Consider the following 25028-nt stretch of genomic DNA (forward strand, 5'->3'; position numbering starts at 1 on the left):
CCAGTCTGGGTGAGGGGCTGAGGGCTGTTTTCAGGCTGGCCGGTGACTGAAGCTCCCAACCGCTCTTTTTTTTTCTTTTTTCTTTTTATTCTGGGCCAGCTTTAGCTCTGAGGCTCCAGCTCTTAGGCCTCTGCTGCTGAAAGCAGGTTTCTGGCCTTTGTTTACCTTCTGTATTTGAAACAATGTTGCGATCCTGCTGGGCTGAAGCCCAGCGAATAAAGTAGGTTTCTGGGGTTTTGTTTAGCTTCTATATTTGTAACATAGTTGCTTAGAGTTGCAGCTCAGAGGCCGGCAGCAGCAGGCGGGGAACGTTGGAGTCTTCCATCACTGAAGCAAGCAAGCCTCATGTTCGTTTTAAGCTGCCTGGCTGCCGGCCGCCATCTTGGCTGGCAATTAATTTGCATATCGCCCTGATTAGCCAATGGGAAAGGTAGCGGTCATACTCTAATTACCATGTTTCTCTTTTATTAGATAGGATAAGAGTTCTTTGTGTATTCTGAATACACGTCCTCTATCAGAAATGTGTTTTTGCAAATATTTTGCAAGTCAATCTATTTCTAAATGGTGTCCTTTGCATCAGAAGAAGTTAGGTATGTTGTTATGGAGTGGGGATAGGGAAGAATATATTTGGTACTGGGATAACCAATTGAGTCGTCACTTTTCATCCCCTTGTTTAATTTTGATGGTATATGGATAAATGCAGCAGCCATGACCTGAGAAAGTCGCCATGTCCCAGATAAACCACCGATACCAGTAGAGTGCTAATCAGTAGGGAGAGGAATCTAGAATAGAAAATAGAGGACAATGATGACAATTACTTTGGCCTTGAGATTACAGTCCATCCCACCAACCTTCCAGAGGAAAATAAGTCAACTAGATTCTTGATGAAGCTCTTTATAGAATTTTAATTTATGAAGAAATTGGAGCCGAATGGCATAGAGGGTAAACTACAATGGTCTTCCATATATTCTGTGGTGTGCCACTCAGGTCCCCCTTCAGGATTGAGGAATTTGTTCTCCCAGTTGCTTAAGAATGCTGACAGCTAAAAGCTTTCAACTGAAGAGAGCCTCCTTGCCTTTGTCACACCTCCTTCACAGAGGTTTCCTCTTATCCAATTACTGGCTGGGTCCATAAAGGCCCTGCTCCCTCCAGAACTCCCAGTTGGAGGGCTGAGTTTTTCGTGTGACTGTGCCACAGTTCAACTCCTCCCTCTGCTGAATCCTACTTCCTTCATGTACAAGTGTTGATCCCTAGGGCATATTCCATTAAACTTATACATCAGGCATTTAAATCTCCTTCTTAGAGTTTCAATATGAGCCCCAAGAGTCTATGCAAATTGAGTTGGGTCATTAAAAACCAAATATTCCAATCATATGGAAAAGTGAGCCCATGGCACTCTGAACTGGTTAAACAAAATATAAGAAGATTGTATTCTCATATTAGAAAAGAAACACTAACAATATGGCAGCATCCATAAGAAAGCAACCAAGATAGAGAGTGTGAGGAAATGTTACTTTAAGTAGAGACACAAGAATTGAAACCTCAGAGAACTGTTTTAATTCCACAAAGGTGGTCGTTGGGAAGATGGAATAGAGGTTTCTGTGCTAAAGGAAAGAATAAGGACCAAAAGATGAATTTTATAAGAAAGCAGATTTTGGCTTAAAGGAGGGAGGAATTTTTTAAAGGAGACATGTCACATGCCTTGCAAAGAAGTGAGCCAACTCCTTAATACAGCTGGGTGATCATGGGTTAGAGATGTTGGAGAGAATTTCTACAATAACTATGGGACCCGGCTAACATTTCTTTCAACTCTCAAATCCCATGATTATAAGTTGTGATAAACTGCAAGCTTTTTAAAAGGTCTTTAATATGGAATCTGCTCAAAGCATAATGCAAGACAATTACATCAGTTTTTCTCAAAGGGAAAACCAGTCTTCCACCTTAGTCAGTCTGGAGTGGTGCTACACGGGGTAGGAGAACTTCATGATATTCCCTCTTAACTTTCCTCAGCCCCAATTAGTTTGCTGTTGAATTCTATCCCCAGCCGCTTTTTAAGACACAGAGAAGCAACTAAGGATTGCCTTTACAGTTTTGACTTTTAAAAGCACGTTTGTAGGTTTTTAGGACTCAGAAGATGATTTATATCCTCTAGAATTATTGTTAGCTTGCCTTATCATAGTTCAGGAATCCGGACATCACTCATAAGAAAGCTGAGCTCCAGGAAGTTTACAGACTTGACTCAGACCACTAGAGGGACTATATGCCAAGGCTGAAATCTAACCTCATATTCGAATGCCATAGCTTTTGTACATTTCCCTAATTTGTCAAGTTCCATGCTCTCTTCTTTCAGACCACTCTCACCACATTTTATCAATTGATTTGTGTCCCAAAAATATATGTTCAAGTCCTAACCCCTGGAACCTGAAATGTGACCTTATTTTGAAATAGTCTATGCAGATGTAATCAAGTTAAGATGAGGTCATATTGGATTAAAGCAGTGGTTCTCAACCTTCCTAATGCCGCGACCCTTTAATACAGTTTCTCATGTTGTGGTGACCCCCAACCATAAAATTATTTTCATTGCTACTTCATAACTGTAATTTTGCTGCTGTTATGAATAGTAATGTAAATATCTGATATGCAGGATGTATTTTCATTGTTACAAATTGAACATAATTAAAGCATAGTGATTAATCACAAAAACAATATGTAATTATATATTCAATATGTATTTTCTGATGGTCTTAGGCGACCCCTGTGAAAGGGTCGTTTGACCCCCAAAGGGGTCGCGACCCACAGGTTGAGAACCGCTGAATTAAAGTGACACTTCATGCAATGATTTATAGGATGGAAATTTGGATGCAGACACACAGAGAGAACACAGGTGAAGATGAAGGCGGAGTCTGGACTTATGCTGCACAGGCTAAGGAACACCAAGGATTGTCAGCAACCTCCAGAAGCTAGAAAGAGTCAAAGAAGTATTTCGCCTACAATCTTCAGAGGAAGCATGGCCAAGCCAACACCATGATTTTGCACTCCTAGCTTCCCGAAATGACAGAGGAGAAGTTTCTATTGTTTTAAGCCACTCAGTTGGTGGTAGTCTGTGACAGCAGACCTGGGAAACTAGCGCAGTATACCCAATGGACTTTTCTAGGGCAAGAAGTGATGGAATAAGAGGAAAGGGTGCTAGGCTCAGACATCATGAGAAACGAAGATGGAGAGTCTTGAGGAATAGGTGTGCTCTACTCCTCATTCCCTGGCCAGCACAGGAATTGAGGCCCCAAAATTGCCTTAAGCATCGAGTATCAGCATCGTCCTGGTTTGAGATCAGGACATATTTGGACACTTGGCTGTGTGAACAGGGAAAGGGTGCCCTGTTGGGACTATCCATTTGCCTAACAATTTGATTACACATTCAGCCAAGTATCATTTAGGGAATAAAATATAAGAGAAAAATAAGATCTCATGTGGGAGGCTGAACAGACTGCACCTAATAACTTGAGACAATTAGAAATTTAGCAAAGAGAAAGAAAGGTGGGCTGTGAACCAGATAGGTATGATAGAAACAGCTGCTTGGGGGGAAAATAATACAAATGCTAATACTAATATCAACTATAATTATTATCTCTTACATGTGTAAGTAGAGTTCGATGGTTGACATAGCACTTCTACTACATGATTTATCTAAATTTTATTATTATTATTTTTTTAATCCTCACCCAAGGAGGAATATGTTTTTCCATTGACTTTTTTTTAGAGAAAGTGGAAGGGAGGGGGAAGAGGGAGGGGAGAGAAGGAAGAGAGAGAGAGGAGAAAGAGAGAAACATCATTGTGAAAGAGACACATTGATTGTTTGCCTTCCACATGCCACCCGACCAGGAGGTATGTGCCCTTGACTGGGAATTGAACCCACAACCCTCTGGTGCACAGGCCAACACTCTAGCCCGCCAGGGCCATCTAAATTGCAAATGGTTTAGTGAGGAAAGCCAGGCCTTCAGGTCTCCCATTTTACTAATGAGAAAGTTGAAGTTCACAGAGGTTAAAACACTTGCTCAAGGTCACTTGTCCATGCTAACACTAGAACTCTAGCCTTTGACTTATTTCTGTCCATTGTCTTTTTTATAAGGTGGTTCAGGACAGCACCCTCCTGGGGGCACATCCAGCCTCAGAGGCCTGCACCCAGCTCTCCTCTCCTCCCAGTACCTAGCAGTCTCTGCACAGAGCAGGGACTTGATGCACAATTAAGGTGACCGGGTGATTAATTGAGGTGAGGGTGGGTGGAGCAAGAAGTCCCAGATCTTGTGCTTGGACAGACTCCCAGGTTCTGCCTCTGCCAGTGTGTGATAAAGAGCTGAGCTGACACCAGCATCACCCTCAACTGAGTCTCTGTGTCAGGAGGTAGTCATGGAAACTCACTCCCTTCCTGAGCAGGAGAGAATTAGGTAGAAAGGCGGCATCAAGTTAATTGCCTGTCATCCCCTCTCTGCTCTCTGTGTGTTGATTCAAATTAAGCTTTTTCAGTTTTCTGATGTCAGCAGAGACTAAAGGACCAAAGCATAGGCCTGGGAGTCAGGACCTCCAGGAAACAGCCAGTTCTGAGCGAATCCTTTAACCTTTTTACCTCTCTGCTTAGTTCTGACCCACACTTTCAGGAAAAACAAATCTCTTTGCTTGACTTCTATTGATTTCAGATCCAAACTCTCAGAACTGCCTTAAAATTAACCATCTATAATTCCACATTCATTCAAGTAGCCATTTCCCCTCTGGTAGAGAAAACAAGAAGTAATTGAAGTTGAATTCTGCATTTGTTGAAATTCACTGTAGCTCAGAAAGACCACTGTTAAGTACGTCAGTGATGGTTGTTCTATGATGTATGTTGCCCACATGGAGGGAAGTGGGAGGAAAGTTCTGAAAGTCTTTTGTGAGAGGTGTCACCACCAGCTCAGTTGACACCTGAGCAAAACTGGAGGAGGGCTCCAAAGATGAGGCCTTTTCCTTTCCTGTCCTGTCCCCAGGATCCCTTCTCTGTGGCCAGATGGGCTTGAGATTCCTTGCATGCTCCTTGCTTTTTTTATCTTTAGCTCGTCAGAGGTTTTCCTATGCCTGGAATACCCCTCTTACTTTTAATGATGTCTCAATCCCAACAATTCTTGTCTGGGAAGCCATCTCAAGGCTGAGTATGAGATTTCCAAACACCATCAATTCCTTTTACTATAGACAACAAGTGGGTCACCACCATGCACATGAATTCTGCCCCCCCCTACACCTTACCTCCCGGACTACAAGCTTCTGGGGGCAAGGATATATATATATTTGTGGCCTGGTGCACGGATTCATGCACATTGAAAGGAAAACAATTAAAATAAATATTTTTTTTTTTTTTTTTTTTTTTTTTTTTTTTTTTTTTTTTGTTGAATAATGATTATTTATTTTATTTTTTTATTTTTTTTTTTTAATTAAATCTTTATTGTTCAGATTATTACATTTGTTCCTCTTTTTTTCCCCCCCATAACTCCCCTCCTCCCAGTTCCCGCCCCACCCTCCGCCCTCACTCCCCACCCACTGTCCTCATCCATAGGTGCACGATTTTTGTCCAGTCTCTTCCCGCATCTCCCACACCCCTTTCCCCCCCAGGAATAGTCAGTCCATTCCCTTTCTATGTCCCTGATTCTATTATAATCAACAGTTCATTCTGTTCATCAGATTATTTATTCACTTGATTCTTAGATTCACTTGTTGATAGATGCATATTTGTTGTTCATAATTTGTATCTTTACCTTTTTCTTCCTCTTCCCCTTCTTAAAGGATACCTTTCAGCATTTCATATAATCCTGGTTTGGTGGTGATGAACTCCTTTAGCTTTTCCTTATCTGTGAAGCTCTTTATCTGACCTTCAATTCTGAATGATAGCTTTGCTGGATAAAGTAATCTTGGTTGTAGGTTCTTGGTATTCATCACTTTGAATATTTCTTGCCACTCCCTTCTGGCCTGCAAAGTTTCTGTTGAGAAATCAGCTGACAGTCGTATGGGTATTCCCTTGTAGGTAACTGAGTTTCTTTCTCTTGCTGTTTTTAAGATTCTCTCTTTATCTTTTGCTCTTGGCATTTTAATTATGATGTGTCTTGGTGTGGTCCTCTTTGGATTCCTTTTGTTTGGGGTTCTCCGCGCTTCTTGGACCTGTAAGTCCATTTCTTTCACCAGATGGGGGAAGTTTTCTGTCATTATTTCTTCAAATAGGTTTTCAATATCTTGCTCTCTCTCATCTTCTGGCACCCCTATAATTCTGATGTTGGTACGCTTGAAGCTGTCCCAGAGGCTCCTTACACTATCCTCGCATTTTTGGATTCTTTTTTCATTTTGCTTTTCCGGTTGGGTGTTTTTTGCTTCCTCGCATTTCAAATCATTGACTTGATTCTTGCGCTCCTCTGGTCTGCTGTCGGGAGTCTGTATAATATTCGTTATTTCAGTCCGTGTATGCTTAATTTCTAGTTGGTTCCCCAATATAAGATCGAGGGTCTTATTAGTTTTCTTGTAGATCTCATTAAGTTTATCGACGGCTTCTAAACAGTTCTTGAGAGACCTTAAAAGTGTGGTTCTGAACTCTATATCTTCCATTGACAATTTTGTCCTGTTTCTTTGTCTCCGCATTTTGTTATGCTTCCTTGGTGCACCCCCTAGTGGTCTTTGTTCACAGTCTTATAGTTAAATCTTGATTGTTGTAGCTAATTCCAGGGAGGGTTTGACCTCCAGGCCAAGTGGCTATGAGAATCAGCTGTGTCAGCAGTGAGAGAACTTCTGTCCTCTAGGGAGGTGCTAATCTGGCGTTTGCCTGAGGCTATCCGGCAAATGCCTGTGTGCAGGGCTTGGGCGGGGCGGGTCGCACAGGATCAACAGGGTGGGCCGGAGAGAGCAGTTATGGCGGCTCTCAGTCCTGTCCCCAGGGGCTTTGCCTCTCTGAGTCCCAGCACCCGCTGCAAAGCTCAGAGAGAAAGCTGCACTCGCTCTGACCGAAGCCAGACAGTCCCGCTTCTCCCGTTTGAGTCTGGGTCCCTAAAGACTCGCCCGGATCTGGAGCTCAGAGTCTGCGACTCCCTCCCGATTGAAAACGCCAACCGCGCCCTCCGCCGCCAGCCCGCTCCGCGCACTCCGCACCTCAGAATTTGACTTCAGCACTGCGCCTCCTCTGAGTGTCCGTATGCGTTTCTCTTTCCTCCTAGTTGTAGGACTTCCACTCAGGCAGCGTTCCTGTGGTTCTGGGTGATGTCCCTTCCGTTTTTTGGTTTCACTTTTGAAGTAGTTGTTCAAAGCAGCAAACTCCGGCGTTAACCTATGCCGCCATCTTGGTTCTCCTAAAATAAATATTTTAATGTTGCTATTTGCCCTTTCTCGGTAATGGATGCTGGTCGCCGCCTACAGGGCAATCGGTAGGGCAATTGGCCCTGCTTGCATCCGCCTTGGCCTAGTACTGCCTGCTCACCTGCTCCACCATCCTGCCGTGGTCCCATCAGAGTCCCATTAGGGCCAGCAGCACCTCCACTGCCGCCTGCTGCCAGCACCCCATTGCTGACGCTCACCATGTTTCATGCCGCCCCCTGGTGGTCAGCACACATCATAGTGAGTGGTTGAACTCTGGGTTGAACTCCCAGTAGAGGGGACAATTTGCATATTAGGCTTTTATTATATAGGATATTTTTATTGATTTCAGAGAGGAAGGGAGAGGGAGAGAGAGATAGAAACATCAATGATGAGAATCATTGATTGGCTGCCTCTTGCATGCCCCCAAATGGGGAATTGAGCCCACAACCCAAGCATGTACCCTGACTGGGAATCAAACCATGACCTCTGGGTTCATAGGTCAATGCTCAACCACTGAGCCATGACGGCCTGGCAGGACTATTTCTTCTTCAATCATGTTTCTGAGCACCAAGTTTTGTACCAGGGACACAGAAGGCAATCAATCCACATTTGTGATTGATTTAATAAATGAATTAAGGACTGGAGTTTTGGAGCATGGTGTCTTGGAAGAAGGAAATATTTACTTAAGGTCTCAAATTGATTGTTGGTTGTAATCTATTTGGATTTACATACTATTTGCATTTCACCCAAGTGGTATAGGCAGATATGAGGCTATATTTGGCCTCAAACTTGGTTTGCCCCAAGAACTCTGCTCTGCTTCATCAGGCCAACATCTCTCCTGGGATTTTTGGCCTTGTTGGCTCTGAAAGCAGTGAGCTCTGAGGTTAAGTTTGCTGGATCATGTAGGAACTGTAGCAGTAGAGGAGGTAGAATGCAGAATCCTAGAATGAAGAGGTTGAAGTGAGTGCTTAGGATTCCCCAGGAGGCTCTTCCTAGATGAGAAGGAAATTCTAGGGAGGCAATGTTGTCTCCTAATTGCCACTGTCTAGGGAAAATGTTCCTCTCAGTTTACAGTGGAGGTGACAATATGACTTTCTTCTTCTACCTGTATGGCATTCATAGTTTTGATAGGGCTCCTGGGGAAGACCACTTAACTAGGATTCAGCAGATTTGAGTGTTTTCCACTAACCAACATGGGACAACAGTTTTAGGCCTCAATTTCCTTTTCTGTAAATGAAGGACAGGGTGAAACCAAATGTTCTCTAAGGACTGTCCCATGATTTTATAAAACTGGATTATGGCCCAGCTGGCATGGCTCAGTGGTTGAGCATTGACCTATGAACCAGGAGGTCAGGGTTCGATTTCCAGTCAGGGCAGAGGCCTGGGTTTCAGGCTCGATCCCCAGTAAGGGGCATGCAGAAGGCAGCTGATCAGTGATTCTCTCTCATCATTGATGTTTCTCTCCCTCTCCCTAGGAAGTCAATAAAAACATATTTTTTAAAAGAGATTATGGATTTCCCCATTGACTGTTTCAGAACTTGGCATGAAAGGGAGAGTAAACCTTTGGGCTGTGTTCTCAGGAAAGCCTAGAGGTGGAGGCAGATGGAATAAAGCGAGGCTCTCCCAGGGATCTTGTTCCATCTTTTTCTTCCCACCTGTTTCTTCCCATGCCTTTATCTCTATGGTGGGAGGAAGTGCTTAATTGTATGGGCTCAGGAATTGGATAGAAATATATTTGAATCCCAGCTCTGTCACTTGCTGTGTGTGACTTGGGGTGAATTTCTTAAATTTCCTCTGCCTCAGTCTGCAGATGGAGTTTATCTTGCTAAGGTTATCACTAGGGTATGACTTGATGCAGAAAGAGGATATAAATAATTGCTATAATTCCTCACAAATCTATTAATATTAATGCTGTTTATGTTTCTATCCTAGAACTCTGATTTTGACATGGAATTCTGTGATCTTCTACTCCATTGTCCAACCTGTTTGCTGTTGATTTTATGTGGAAAAACTTAGGAATCATGTACTTTTATTTCTTCAGATATTTAATTGTTTCAGTCCCCAGTTCTGCTTGCACCATAAACCAGAGTTAAATGGCACAAGGTACAAGAACTAGCACAAGTCAGAATTGCTAACTGAGTTACAATATACACATTGTTATAGAGAATAAAATTTAAAAATGCTGGCATTAAAAGCATTTAGGAGTAACAGGTAACTGACTCACCAAATATTTCCTTCTGCTGAATTGTACACTTAAGGGCTAGAGGAAAGGGGAAAGGGACGCCTTGGAGACCTTGTAAATTTCTGGTGCACTTTAAAGTTTAACAGCATTGCAGCAGGTATGTCATGCCTATGCACTAATACTAACAGTAAATTTTTTGAGGTTTGGATGATAACATTTCATAAATTATCTACAAATTATATGTTAATTCTGTAATCAATAATAGCTTCTGAAGGTGAAAAGGTAAATGATGAGAATATTCAAGTTCCTTCTAAATGCAATTTGAATGACATTTACACATTATTTTCTATACTAGAGGCCTGGTGCACGAAATTTGTGCACTTGGGGGGAGGGGGCGTTCCCTCAGTCTGGCCTGCACCCTCTCGCAGTCTGGGAGCCCTCAGAGGATGTCCAACTGATGGCTTAGGCCCGCTCCCTGTGGGAAGTCAGACATCCTTAGCGCTGCCACAGAGGCAGGAGAGGCTCCTGCCACTGCCGTTGCGCTCGCCAGTTGTGAGCCCAGTTTCTGGCTGAGCAGTGCTCCCCCTGTGGGAGCAGACTGACCACCAGGGGGCAGCTCCTGCGCTGAGCATCTGCTCCCTGGTGGTCAATGCACATCAGAGTGACTGGTCATTCTGCCATTCAGTTGATTTGCGTATTAGCCTTTTATTATATAGGATACCTTTAATCTTAGTTGTTGGAATGGTGATGTTTAGGATCTGTGCTAGGGCTTTACAAAGACTGTCCATGTGATGGTTTTGGACAGCTTCCCTGCCTGGTGTCTCAGTTCCGAGGTTCTCTGTGGTTTAGGTGAGTCCCTAGCCTCTTCTACAAGTAAATGGGCAAACACAGGAGCAGGTGGCAAACTCCTTGAGGACAGGATCTGTATTATTCATTGTCATATATGCAGAACCTGGGAGGTAACAGGCACTTTGCAGACACTTAATACTTAATGAGTTTTAGAGTCTGAAAGTACTGGGTCTCTGTTACACAGGAGATGGAGATGCCTGGGGAGGAAAACCTTGTAGCATTATGAAAAGCATATCTAAGGCATGTTCTGAACCACAAGGTTCAAGAACAATACTACAGTGGGATTGTCATTCCTTTTTCACTTAACACCCCCATCTTGAATTACTCTGGTGTTGAGACTCTTTGAGTGTAAGTGGATGGAATCAAAGGATCTCATAGCTAGAGCTAAAATACAGGGGCAGCGAGGTTTGAAATGAAGCTTAGGTCCCAATGTGGGACAATATCTCCTTCAGGGTGAGTGATGTCTCTACAGATCCCATAAAGAGGTAGCAGCATTGGCCTTGCCATTATATTTCAGGATACAATGAATGAAAGGAATAACCAAAAAGGAGTGGGCTCATATCAGTACAAGGTTAGCCTGACAGTGAATTAGAGGTTTGAAGGAAGAAAGGCTGTCTGTTCTGCAAGATGGCTCACTGGCTGACATTTCAAGGACTCCTGGCAAGTTGAGAATTATGAGATCTGTTCATTTTTCCTTCACTGTAATGGATCATGCCTCTGATGATAATTATGTGTATGCGTAGAGTCACGTTTTATCAGCATCTTTCTGAATTATTGCTTATCACTCAGGGGCCTTCCAACCATTTGAAGATTACCAAGACGAAGTCAGATTTTAGCTGGGGAGGTAGACCATTCTGTTTTGCAGGAAGCAGTTGATTGCATGTGCCACTCAGAGACATCCTGGCTCCAGCAATCTTCTTCCTATTACATGCCAGAGGTCATGGCAGAGTCTTTAGGAGCAGGCCCTGGCCAGTGGCCCAATGGCATGGCAGCTGAAGGTAGACATAGGAGGTGTTCTCTCCTCTCCTTCAACAAGACAGGATCTTGAGGAAGGCTTTACGGAACTCCGTGTTGAAGGTGGTATAGATCACAGGGTTGAGGGCGCTGTTCACGTAGCCCAGCCACGTTGTGGCTCTGTAAAGCCCCGGAGACACGTGGCATCCTGGGCAGTGGGTATTAAGGACGTGGGTCAAAAAGAAGGGCAGCCAGCAGACAATGAAGGTCCCTAGGTCGCAAAGGGAGAGAAAAACTGGGTCACAGGTTTTCGTACTTGTTTTGTTATAACATGAAAATGACTCATGCTTGTTTCCTTTATGCCAGTTACCATGCAGGAAGTTTTACATACCCATTTAATTTTTAAACCAACCCTGTGAAGTAGGTGTGATTAGCCACTTTTTCTTTTGTTCTTTTTTTTTTTTTTGATGAGAAAACATCAAAATATCTTTGATTTATCTTAGGTCTTTGTTCCTAAATCAATTTTCTAGTTTGATTTTTAGGTAGTTCTTTACTAGTTTTTTTCTACTTGTTAATTTAAACCAAATATTTACTTAATATCTATCCATCAAGACTTGATGTTAGGCACTGACAGGAAAGAAGACCCTAAAGACACAATTGACACAATTCCTGCCGTTGAGGAGATTACTTCTAGGGGTTCTCATTCAGTCCCTGAGGTATGAGGAGGCGTGGTTTGTCAGTGATAAGAGGATGAATGACCTCCACTCTATATGGTACCTGTGATTTCTCAATTTTTTAAATTTAAATAAATAAATATTTATTTAATAAGTTATTTTTTTACTATAAAAACTAGCTCTGATTTTATACATTATGGAAAATTTGGTAAATGCAGAAAAGTAGAAAGGAGAAAAATACCCACCACGCAAAGTCAATCACTTTTGACATCTTGGTGAATTAATTTTAAGGGTTTTTTCTCTCTGTATTTCATATAATCTAGATTTTATCATACCACACAACCATCGTTTTTTGCATCCCTATTGTTTTTACTTAATATTTTAGAGTAAGCATTTGTTAAATATCTGGTAAATACCACACACTTTTACTTAGTCATTATCTTACTTATTATTTAATTTATCCATTATTGTAAGTCCATGTGATAGACAACAAACACAATGGATAAGAGCAGCCTGATAAGGTGTCCTGCTAAGTTTCATATTTCATAAATTTTGGCCTAGGTCTTGCAATTTCCACCAGTTAACATTTATACACAAACCCTTTTCAGTCATATGATAAACATTTATAAATATAGCCGTCATTGGATTTCCAATTCTGTCAAATGTGGTGACCTTAACCCTCTGCCAGCTGCACTAAACTCAGCCTAACCCAACTCAGCCTAACTCAGCTCAGCTCAACCTGATCCAAACTCACCAAGCACAATGACCAACATCTGGGTTGCCTTCTTCTCCCGAAGTGGCACTCCCCGAGGTTGCAAGGGCCCCAGTTTCAGGGATGTTGACAACCTGCCGTTACTGAGTTTTCGAACCTCTAAGCTGAGCTTGGGTGCCATGGTGGGGCTGAGGGAGTTCCGAGTGCTCGCGTCCTTTTTCAACTCTCCTTCTCCTTCTTGGAAGCCTGGTGGCCCGAAGGCTGTATCTTGGCAGATGCTATAGTAACGCCTCAGCCCCATGTGTGCCTGGCCAGGGGAGAGGGGCTGCAGGTGTGACAAGAGAGGGTCTTGACATTTCTGGGGATATTGCTTATCTTCTGAATGCCCCTGAAAGAAAAAGAGGAGGCAACGAAGGAAGGGGAATCCATCATTGTGTAAAACCTGCAGAGGTTAGGCTTATATGCATGCATACAAGTCCTTTGGTTGATCTCTCCTCCTTACCGGCTCCCCCCACCCCCACTTCCCCTGCCTTCCCTCTGAGGTTTGATGGTCTGATAGATGCTTCTCTGTCTCTGGATCTGTTTTTGTTCATTAGTGTATGTTGTTCATTATATTCCACAAATGAGTGAGATCATGTGATATTTATCTTTCTCTGACTGGCTTGTTTCATTTAGCATAATGCTCTCCAGTTCCATCCATACTGTTGTAATGGCATGCATGGAACTGGAGAGCATTATGGGTGTGAGGGCATGACTGGGGGGGCATGGGGAGCAATGGGGGGATAAGGACATATATGTAATACTTTAATTGCTAAAGAAAAATAAAAAAAGAAAAAATGTGTTATCGTCAGATAATCAATTTATGATGCAAATATTGCTAATATATCTTTTCCCCACACATTTTAATGATCTGATCAATAATAGTGCAATAATTTTTTTTCCCTTTGATTTATAAAGGCCAGGCATTGACAGGCTATATAGCCTGCAGGTCAAATTTGGCCCGCTACTTGTTTTGGTGAATAAAAATTTATTGGAACACACACACACACACACACACACACACACACACACACACAAAACCTGCAGAGGGCGCATCTGAGAATGATTGGACCATGGAAAGTTAAGGTAAGTGAAATCTGCTTCTGACTCTACACTTAAAAGTACCTGCCACATGTACAACGTGTGAGAATCACAGTCATCCCTGGAGGGGGAGAGCACAGGATTATAGCCTGGCCTTTTTACGTTAGAATGGCTAGGATACACAGAGGAACATGTTAACTGACACCACTGAGATGTAAGCAACAAAATCTGAACAAACTCCTCAGTTTCTTCAACAAATAAATGGCAATGATGACAACAGTAACATTTACCAGTTGCAAAATATGGATCTTACTTGAATTTTGATTCAAATAAATCAACTATAAAAAATTTATGAGACAATTGAGAAAAATTTGCATATTGGATACCTATATATATAAATATGCTAAGTGTCCGACTGTCCAACCTGTCTCCATGATGTGCACTGGCCACCAAGGGACAGACGCTCAACGTAGGAGCTGCCGTGACATGTACTAGCCATGTACAGAGAAACGGCACCACAGACCTGATGCTGACAAAGCAACACTCGGCTTCCCCCAAGTGGGACACAGGCCCCGCCAGCCACCACCCTAGAGTGACAGCCCACCAAATCGCAGTTGACACTGCCGAGACCCCATGGCGCAAATTTTTTTTTTTTTTTACAAAATATTTTTAGAGAGTCTTACAAAGTATTTTGAAATGCTTCTTAACAATCCAATGAGTTTATGTGAATGTAAGTGGGGGTATAGATGAAATAAGATTGGCCATGAGCCCAGCCTGGAAACAGTGGCTGTGGGCACCAGGTAATGACGTCACATAGTAATGCCCGGCTTCCTCTCCCTAGCAACAGGCTATTTAACAATAAACGGACCTGTCACCCACAAAGCAACGCTGGGCTTTGCTAAAGTGGGACACAGGCCCTGCAATCATGCTGGAGCGACACCCTACCAAATCACAGCCGATGCTGCTGAAACCCCATGGGGCAAAATGCAGCGCACAGCCCAGCCCAGCCTGGAAATGGTGACGTCATGTAGCAATGCCCGGCTTCCTCTCCCTAGCGACTACTAGCCTCCTTGAAGTTTCTTCAGCCCAGGAACACAACTTGCGTTATAGCCAGGTGCAAACATTTTACACTTTAACCAAATGTCTGTGAAGCGTTTTCCAGTGCCTCATCTCATTTGATCCTCACAGAAGTCCTGGAGTAGGTAGATAGGAGACTCGGTGGAATCCTATTTTCTTTCCAAGAGTCTTTGACTCCAGTCATTGGGATCTCACCCAATAGCCATATGCTTTTTGAGTGTCATTTGCTGATTCTTATTCCGAAGCTCAAATCAGGCAGGATCTCAGATCTGTTCTATATTGTAGATACAAGTGTGGGATTGGGCTAGATTCTATTTTGGAATGGACATGGAATCAAGTCAAGCCAGGATCTTTGAGAAAATATCTCTTATTCTTTTCCTGTAATTAAAGGTGTGGTTTACTTACCATTTTTCCTGTGGCATCTGATGGAAATCTGGCCCTTAGTGAAAATTGCCGAATGGGGTGCAGCCGAAGACAGGAAGACTAGGGTAGGTTGAAGGAGAAATAGTTGTAGGTTAAGCTCTACACAGTTGAACCATATAGATGACAATGGTTTAAATACAGTATGTTCATATCCTCATCCTCCAATGCTGACCTCCTATTTCATGAGGACCAATATTCTTGTTCTACTCAAGCCTTGGGACTTCAACTTTGAAAGTTCGACTTCCACTCAGATTGATCTAGACATCCAAATGTCTTAAAGATCAAATTCAGTTCTTACTCTGTCTCTAAACCTCTTTCCTGAGCATATTGATCTCTTTCTTCTCATAACTTCAAAGGCATTCAATATTTGAGGGCTCAGTTGTCTTCACTTAACATTTGGCAAACATCTCACTCATTTTTGGGCTGCTCATTAACTTTGGGTGGAGGTGTGCTTATTTGCTTGTTTAGAGTCCAAGCTCCATGAAGGCAGAGGCTGTATAATGTTCCTGCCGTCCCTTCCCTGTAAGATTTCAAGTGTTTGGTATGTCTCCATTCATGCTTTAGGTACATTGTGGGTAAACTACTCTGACACTGGGCACTGGGATAAGCAGAACTTAAAACCCCAGAAATTGGAAGTGTTGAGGCAACAATCTTCCTTGTCAGAGCCTAACAAGACCCCAAAAATGCATCATCAGCATCCCAGTCTACCAGCTTGTCAATGCCTGGATACAGGGACTGACATAGTAAAGAAAGGAGACTTTGATGGACCCCAATAATTTTTGGAATGAGTGATCTTGCCGGAAAGTCCATCTCAGGAACCTTCTAGAAGCGCATGATGCAATTGTCACACTAAAACTTTGAACCCTGTGTGACATCCGAACTTCTGGCCATTTGGGGACAATGAAAGACTTTGAAGGGAAGCAGAACATGTTTAGAAACTATCCTAACATCTTCCCAAGTAAGATGTGCTCTAGGAAAGACTATCAATGAACTTTTTGGATTGAATTTACTATCTCTAAAGCAGAGCCAATACCAGCAGATTAGAAGGTGGGGGTCAGATGTGTGTCTCCAAAGTGGCAGTTCAGGCAAAAACATTCACTGCTGGACACAAGGCTGGGAGGCCACGGAGTCAGGTGCTGTCCTCCCTCTGCCCCACCCACATGCTTACGTGTTGGGGGAAGCTGGGCCTGACACTGATGCACTGACTGTTCTGTCGAGTGAGAATCCGCTTCCGTCTCCTCTGTCTCAGTACCACATAGATCCTCGCATAGACGAGGACAGTCACTCCGAAGGGCAGATAGAAGGACACCACTGAAGAGTAGATGACAAAATCAGGGTTGGAGATGGAGCAGACACTGGGGTCTCCTGTGACAGAAAAGGAGAAAGCAAAGCAGTTTGCCAAATATGAGACCTCAATGGGGAGCACAAAATATGGCCCCAAACCACATGTGGTATCTGCACCCTTTGATCCACACGGAGCTTGGAGGAACAGGGATTCCCGGTCCCACCTACACCCTCAAGGTGCCCCAGTTCACATGCTGCCTCATCTAGGAGGATTACTTGAGTTTGTTATTCAGAAGCAACTCTGTCTTCCTTTGTGCCTCACAACTCTTTACTTTTGCCTGTTTTGTGTAGTTAGCACACAGGTCCTGATTGCTATGTTGTCAGCTCACTGAGGGTAGGAGGTCTCATGTAGCTTTGTGTTGCTCACAGTTCACTTAAAAAAATCAATGATTACATGCCAGACACTGGGACTGTGAAGGGGCATGACACTGTGTCTGCCCCCGAAGGAGCTCACAGCCAGTGGTCGGCAAACTCATTAGTCAACAGAGCCAAATATCAACAGTACAACGATTGAAATTTCTTTTGAGAGCCAAATTTTTTAAACTTAAACTATATAGGTAGGTACATTGTTATTAACTTAATTAGGGTGCTCCTAAGGCTTAGGAAGAGCTACACTCAAGGGGCCAAAGAGCCGCATGTGGCTCGAGAGCTGCAGTTTGCTAACCACGGGTCTAGACAGACAGATGATCCCTTCCATATGCTGTGCTAAGTGCCATGGAGGAATGCAGCCTGGGAGGCTGGGGCGAGTGTCACCGAGCCACGAGCCAGAAGCTTGGGGGAGGGGTGCAGCCCCAGGAAGGGGCTTGTGGAGTGGAGGCCTGAAAGGCTTGCTGAAGGCACTGAATGGAGGAAGCCTTCTTTGCTGAGAATGCCAGGTCTCCATTTTGAATCCAGGATATGGGGCAGGTGGTGGCTGAATATGAGACAGGCATTTGATTTTTCAAGGAATTCTAGCCACGGCCAGCAGTGAGATGGGAAGAGGACCAGTAAGGATATGGTCATTGTGGACAATGTGAATTGAGGAGGGTCCTTGTCTCTGTTCTATGTTCGGGAATGCTCCTGCCACCTGCCACTCCTCCTGGGAGGGCCTTGTAGCTTTGCCTTCATCACTAGCAGATGTTGTGATTCTTCCAATGCCCAGAAGAGGGCCTGGAGCTTGCCCCTCTTGAAAGAGAAATGGAAAGCAAACTAACACCTGGCAGGTGATATGCCAACGGCTTTATCCACATTATCTTACCTAATCATTATGGAAACATTATGTGACACAGGTGCTCTTACTGACTTCATTCTCAGATGAGCAGACTAGGGCTCAGAGAGGTTTAGTAAGTGACCCAACATCACACAGCTTGAAAAGGGTGGAGCTAGGATACATTCCTCAGGCCACTCTGACCCCCAAACCAATCTTCTTTCTGTGATTTGGACACTCCACCTCCCTCTAACCAGTGGGGTATGGCATATTTGTGCTTTGTTCAGCGCTGTCAGCAACAGCTGTTGGTACACCTGGCCAATCTTCATAAAGAGCTGGGCATTCTCCAACCCAAATCTGGTCTCAGAAGATATAGACTCAGGTGTGAGTTGGCAGGAAGAAGGCTGCGGCCACATGGCCCCTCATTCTGCTTCTTGGTCTCTGAGGTAGCAGAGGGCAGGCAGCCAAGGTGTGAGACCCAGGTATGCCATTTATTAACTGTGTGATCTTAGAGAAATTACTTAACTAGCCAAGCCTCAGTTTCAGTATCTCTAAAAGATATTGCATCATATAGAGGAAATGAAAATAAATGGCAACTATTATTTAGTCTTTACTATTATTATTTAAGTTTTACCTCCTCCGAGCTTTTTAAACTGAAAAGGGATGGGATCACTTGGAATAGAAATTTGGAGCGAGACTTATAGGGAACAATGTTTGGGGGGTGGAGGCGGGGAGGAAGTAACAGCTAAGAATTAAAACAAACAACCAAAAAGAGTGCTCAGAGCTTAGTGAGGATTTTAACTACAGCGCCGCCACCAGAATCTTCATGAGCTACTCGCCAATTCTCCGATTCTCCTGGGGAGGGGATGAAATTTAGGTCATATTAGTACCATCCTACCAAAGCCGGTGTCAGTGAACTTCAGGAAATGGCTCATGAAGCTTTGAGCAGTGGCCACAGATTGGCATCTTCTGGCCTGAGGGGGCTGGGGTCAGAGGTAGGAATAGGGTGGCAGCAGGTGGTCTTCTGAACTTTTAAACAGCCATGAGCTCTCCTGTCATCAGCGTCTGACCATGATTTATGATGAGAGGCACCTCAGCACATTTTGCTAGTAAGAAGTGGGCTAGAGGGGTAGCAGGGCTACGTCCCTGCTATTCACCTTGTTGCCTCCTTGGTGTGCTAGATAGTCTCCATTTGTCCCTCTAGGTATACCTTCTACCCTTCTCCACCCTCCTCTGGTTCTGGGAGGCTGACCTCTAAATTCTATATATTAATGACTACTTTTAAAAAGTCAGGAGCAAAAGTAGGTATATTGTGCTTCTGTTTGTGTAAAAATGGATACACACACATACACACAAACATGTATGTGCATGTGCACATGCCCGAGTGTATGTACTTGTGTTTGCTCCTAGAGAGGGAGATGAAGGAATTAGCAATTGGGGTAGAAGGGAGAGATCCCTATAAGTATGCATATGTCTCCCATTACACCTTATCTTTTATCATGTGCAGATATTTATTTTTGCAGTAAAAATAGTGAAAGCATATATATAAGAAACAGAGTGAAGAGAGCATGTAGTGATTTCAGGGTCTCTAATCAATGAAGGCCCTGATGTATAATCACTGATCCTACATTGTCATCCCATCCTTCCTCCCCTGCTGCCTGCCCTCACACCATGTTTGGCAGCCTCTCCCCGAATCCTGGGAGGACTGTCAGCAGGCAGAGTGACATAGGAGGCAAGTGGCCAGCGAGTGGGACCCTACTCCAGTCCCCACCAGGTCTGACCTGGGTGTAGGTCCTATTTGCAGGGTAGAGTAAGGCCCCACACCAGCAATTTTGGAAGCTTCTTTCTGCTGAGTCCCGAGGAGGCGAGGGCAGTGAGGCCTTCACAGGAGCTGTGGCTTCTCCAGGAGATGCCCCAGGAGGTACCTTGTTTTAATTATTTAATTAAAACAGCACTATGCTCAAAGACAATATGGGGGTGGGGGCATGTGCTGGGGGTGGGAGTGGGTGGGGAGAGGTCAATGGGGGAAAAAGGAGACATATGTAAAACTTTCAACAATAAAGAATTAAAAAACAACACAGTACTGTGCGGTCACCCCAATAGTTATTGAATGAATACATGAATGATGAACAAGTGCGCAAAGTAGATGAGCACTTTACAGAAACACATAGAGTCACTGACTGGAGGATAAAGGGGAGGCCGGGCGTTACTCCTCATTCTCTGAGACTGAGATGTTTAGCCCACCTCATCTCAACATTTAAGGAAGAAATGATAAGAAGGAGGAATTATGTCATTCAACATAATTTTATGGAGCACCTACTGTGTTCAAGGCACTGTGTGGGGTGATAAAACGCTCAGTAGCTTTGCGAATGAGTCTAAAAGGCTTTTGTGGGCTAGCCTGGCAACTTGGTCCCACAGTGATGTGAGCAGCAAGGCCAGAAGCAGGTTGACCTGAGAGATAATGGACTTGAAGTTCATCGAAAGGTCTATCCTCTACTTGTTTGCAAAGGCAGGAGATCCTGATGAGTCTGATTTTAGAATGAGCCTACTATTCTTTTAACTTTGTGCTTCTCAACCAAACTCCTCCCAGCTCCAGTGCTCTGAAGGTCAGGTGAGGCGTATATTGCTAAAACCGAATAATTGCACTCCTCCATGTCGTTGTTTCGCAGAAAAGTTAAGCTACCTGATAGGATTTTCTCAGCTTTAAGTTTTTTCTCCCTTGAAGATTTCTTACACCCTCATTACCAGCTATTGCTTATTCACTCTAGAATTTTTTTATAACACAATAGTTATCTGATTTAGCAAAAATTTAAATACTAGTTATTTTTCTTGTCTATGAAATGAGAGAAGTGGGCTGCTCACTCAGGGATCTTTATGCTTTTCTCTAGCACCAACACTCCATGCTCCACTGCTGTTGGGGGCTGTTGATGGTGTGATATTGGGCTAGACTTCGGGGCCTCTGCTGGGATCAGGGGCAACGCTGGGCAGCCAGGTCCCACAGCCTTGAAACTCTCTATGACTCAAGACCCTGCCTTAAATGTACATCCAGAAATACATATTGACCTTTCCTCAGTCAATAGTAGCAACTCCAAGTTGAAAGAAACTGAAGTTCAACTTTTCGTTCCCTTCTGTTCTCTGACAATTCACAATCCCGCATGGCAGCCCATTTCATAAAAAGAAAGAACTCTGTCAGAATGTCCTTTTGTGTTTCACTTGTTAGTGAAAGCTTATTTACTTCCAATACCAGGTGTTATTGCAGTATCCTGCCCCTTTCTCCTCTGCTTTTCACAGAGAGAGTAGAAAAACATAGCTGAGAGAAGTCATTTATATTGGGCTTTTGAATGGCCTTGGGAACTTCCTTATAGATGGAAGAGGTGCTGGAGGAACCCACATCTATCAAAATAATGATGCCGTTCTGTGAAGGACAGACTGAGGCCGAGAAGGATGCTGGGACTCTCGCCTTGAGTTCTGCTCACTAATCCCTGAACCGAGTTTTTGGATGAGACAACTGGTCTCCTCTATAACTACCAGAATTACAACTGTTCAGATTTTTCCTTGGAACAGGTACATAGTTAAATTTTGAGGCACAGAAATCATTCCTAATACGTAACAACAACAACAACAACACCACCATTAGCTAATGTCTAATGTGGTCTTATGCTGGACCCAACACTTTGACATAAGATATGAATAAGTGGAGGGCTTACCATAGCCTTATTAGTAATCTTAAAGGTAAGAGAGAGTGAGAGATTAGGAGAGAAGTGAGAGTGTACACACTAAGTCATGGACATTCTCTACCATCTCAATTCTATATTTGAAAATCCTTTTGGAAGGATTTTTTTCTGAGTTTTGTTTCTGGAAAAATAATGATCTCCTTGGTGGCAACAACACTGCAATGAGCTCATCATTCTTCTTCACTTTAGATGTTGACATTAACTGAGACCTCTAATGCCAGATTTTGAGACTGTTTTAACTCTTACCAGGGTGTGTGTGCCTGTGTGTATGAGAATGAATAAGACCCCTCCACCAGTCTCCAAGAATAAGTAAGAGGACCTACCTAGTCCTGCAAACGCTGGTGGGGATTTGCTGCTGACCGGGGAGGGGGTGAGGGGACGGTTAAGCAGTGCCTTGGTCTAACAGTGGTAGTGAGTGCCCCCTGCTAAAAATACCAACTTAGAATGCATTTTTTGTATTGAAACAAAGATATATAAGGTGGTTTAGTTATCAGACTTACCAAGAAAGCATACTTAACACTCATCAAAACTGGTACTTTAGTGCCAGTCAGTCTCTATCATCATGTTGGGGAATGTTACTTTGGGGTGTGTGTATGTGTGTACATATATACTTGTGTGTATAAAGTGTCATTCAGTGAAAATAACAAAATAACTCATGGTAAAGAGTAATGCAAAGATAATAACATCGTATTTTAGGAACATCCTGAGTTAACCAGGCAAATATTTGTTGAATAATTTGGCTATTTAACCTTTAATGTGGCAGAGAAACAAGCCTGACCTTGAACAGTTGGTATGTACTGGCACGTCTATCTATGTTATCCCAATTTAATCCTCATTTAATTGTAAAAAAGTCTATGAAGGAGGTAAAGTGGAATTATATCATATGTAGGGTTAAATTCTAAAGTCAATGAATGAGTAAAGTAAAAATTATAGAGTTGAAATTTGCTTAGAAAAATCCCCTGAATCACATATAAAGATACATGATTTGATTACAGCTCTGAACAGTAATAAGTAAAATGAATGATACATTCTAAAGAGTTCAAACGCACCGTGTAATTTTAGAGATGAAGTTGCCGGGCTTATTTGTAGGAAGTCATATATAACAGCAAACATTGAAATCTTCCTAACTGAATATACAGACTGAGTCTACACATTTGAATTTGTTCAAGTTTATGCTCCACTACACTATTATTCCAAACTGATCAATAAGGACACTTAGAAAAGTTAGGTGACTTGTTCAAGGAGACACAGCTGGTAAGTAGTAGAATTGGAGTTTGAATCTAGTTGTTTTGACTCGAGTCTCTGTCTGTCTTTCTAAATGTGTTTTGACTTCTAAATCATTGTCCAGAAAATGGCTCTTTGAAGACTATTTATAGGTTAGAATTTTCCTGTATTTATATGTAATGTGTTACATAGAATGTCTGCATAACACCTAAACACACAGCTAGCTATGTGACTTGTACACATATACTAGAAAGCACGAACCTGGAACGCAGTAGGAATTGAATGAACCAATTCAAATGGACAAAATAAGAAATCCAAATTAACATTAGAAAAAGAGTCAATCAGTTCTCTCTTAGTAAAGACTCAGTATTTATCACCAATACCTATAGCTTTCCTATATGAAAATAGTTTTTGTTCAACACATGAAATTTCTGAGGCCAAAAGATGGACATGGAATATACAAGAGGGCACTGATCCATATGAGGTGTAAATTTGGACTGGTGTCATGTCTAAAATCTCAAATATCTCAGATATACACATTGTTTATCCATCTGTCCATCCATCCTTCCATCCACCCATCCATCCTTCCAGAAGAAGTTGTACCATGTGCCAACCATCGTGGCTAGAATTTTTTTGTATATTAAAATATAAGAAATATAACCATCAACAACTTAGGGATCTGTACTAGTTCCAAAATTCTAGAAATGATTCTTACTGAGCAAAAATTAGAAATGTATGTCCTACTTGAGGGCTTTTACGTGTTACTTTGCACTGTAAGTCAATTATGAATTGTAATATTTTCATTAGCAAACCTCACCTAAATTATTAATATGGCTTCGTTTTTTAACTGGTGCATTTCTTCAAATGAATACAATGACATTTCTTTCAAAATAGGAATAAGCCAGGTTTTTCATTAATAGGGGCAGAATTTTATCCCTGTGCCAATAATTGATGAAGTTTGCTTTATATTTTTATTATAACCAACAAAGTAGGTCAAAGCTTTGCAGTCTACAGCATCTTCATTTGATTACAAAGTACACTGACCAAAGGTCAGTAATTTCAGGGCTAAGCACCGCTTGTAGCCACTCACATGTGCTATGAGTCACATGGGTTTTGGAAGTGGGGCCATAATTGTTACCTGTGGTGTTAAAGCCGAAGAGGAGCGGGCAGGACACAGCAAAGGCCAGTACCCAGACGGCCGTAATCATGAGGGCCACACGCCGACAGGAGCTTTGTCCCGTGCCGTGTTGGTAGTGAACTGGCATGACCACTGCAGTGTACCTGTGAAAGGTAGGAAGGATAAGATAGACTTGGTGAGAAGGGACAGGGGAGACAAGCTGAAGGAGGTTCTAGAAAAATAATCAGGTTGGTAAATGTGCAAGAGAAAAATAATTTTGATGGAGAAAGAGAGAAAAGGTGAAATAGTAGAAATGTTGAGATAAGATAGATGAAGAACTCATTGAAGTGGGGCGATCAGAGAAAGGGAGAAAGAATGAACAGTTAGCATAGCAGCAGTGGGGTGCTGGAGAGCTTCTTCATTTAGTCCTGACTGATGGCCCAGCAGATCTGAGCCCTGGACTCACCACCCTGAGCCCTGAACACCCTGGGTGCTGGTGTGTGCTTTACTGTATCCCACAGTTCTCAGACAGTGACAGAACTGTGCCCAAGTAGATGTTTATCCCTGCTTGTATTCTAGTATAAATCCTAACTCTCTCAGGGACAACTATTCCAAATAACAGAGATATTGAAAATAGAGAGGAACACTATCCAATGCAGTAAAATCCAGTTTTCATGCTGTTTGGGCTGCTAGATAAGAAATACCATATACTGGGAAGCTTAAACAACAAATGCATTTTTTTTTTTTTTTTTTCAGTTCAGAAGGCTAGGTAGTCCAAGATCACGGCACTGGAAGATTCAATGTCTGGTGAGGACCCACTTCCTAATTCATGGATGGCTGTCTTCTCACTGTGTCCTCACATGGTGGAAGGGGTGAGGGAGCTCAATGGGGTCTCTTTTACAAGGACACTAATATCATTCATGAGGTCTCTACCCTCATGACTTAATCACCACTCAAAGACCCCACCTCCTAATACCGTCACTTTTGGAACACAAATCTTCAGTCTACAGCACATACTTTTACATGGTCAAAGTACCATTCTTTATTCGTGTGGGACATTGTTGTCTTTCCTATGGCAACTCCTCACACACATTTCCAGCTGCTTGTTGGACTTAT

General features: G+C 42.9%; 1 protein-coding gene across 1 annotated transcript in view; it reads right to left on the reverse strand.

The window, feature by feature from the left end:
- Window positions 1–11404: 11404 nt before the first annotated feature.
- Window positions 11405–25028, reverse strand: part of DRD3 (dopamine receptor D3) — a 42625-nt gene continuing 29001 nt past the window's right edge. The window contains exons 4-7 of the mRNA XM_036351051.1: window positions 23934–24076; window positions 16476–16672; window positions 12770–13052; window positions 11405–11612 (exon numbers count right to left, since the gene is read on the reverse strand). Of these exons, the coding sequence (XP_036206944.1) occupies window positions 11416–11612; window positions 12770–13052; window positions 16476–16672; window positions 23934–24076 (820 nt within the window). The 3' untranslated portion in view covers window positions 11405–11415. The remainder of the gene's footprint in view (window positions 11613–12769; window positions 13053–16475; window positions 16673–23933; window positions 24077–25028) is intronic.

This window comes from Myotis myotis, unplaced genomic scaffold (genome assembly GCF_014108235.1).
Source record: "Myotis myotis isolate mMyoMyo1 unplaced genomic scaffold, mMyoMyo1.p scaffold_m19_p_2, whole genome shotgun sequence".
Taxonomy (NCBI): Eukaryota; Metazoa; Chordata; class Mammalia; order Chiroptera; family Vespertilionidae; genus Myotis; species Myotis myotis.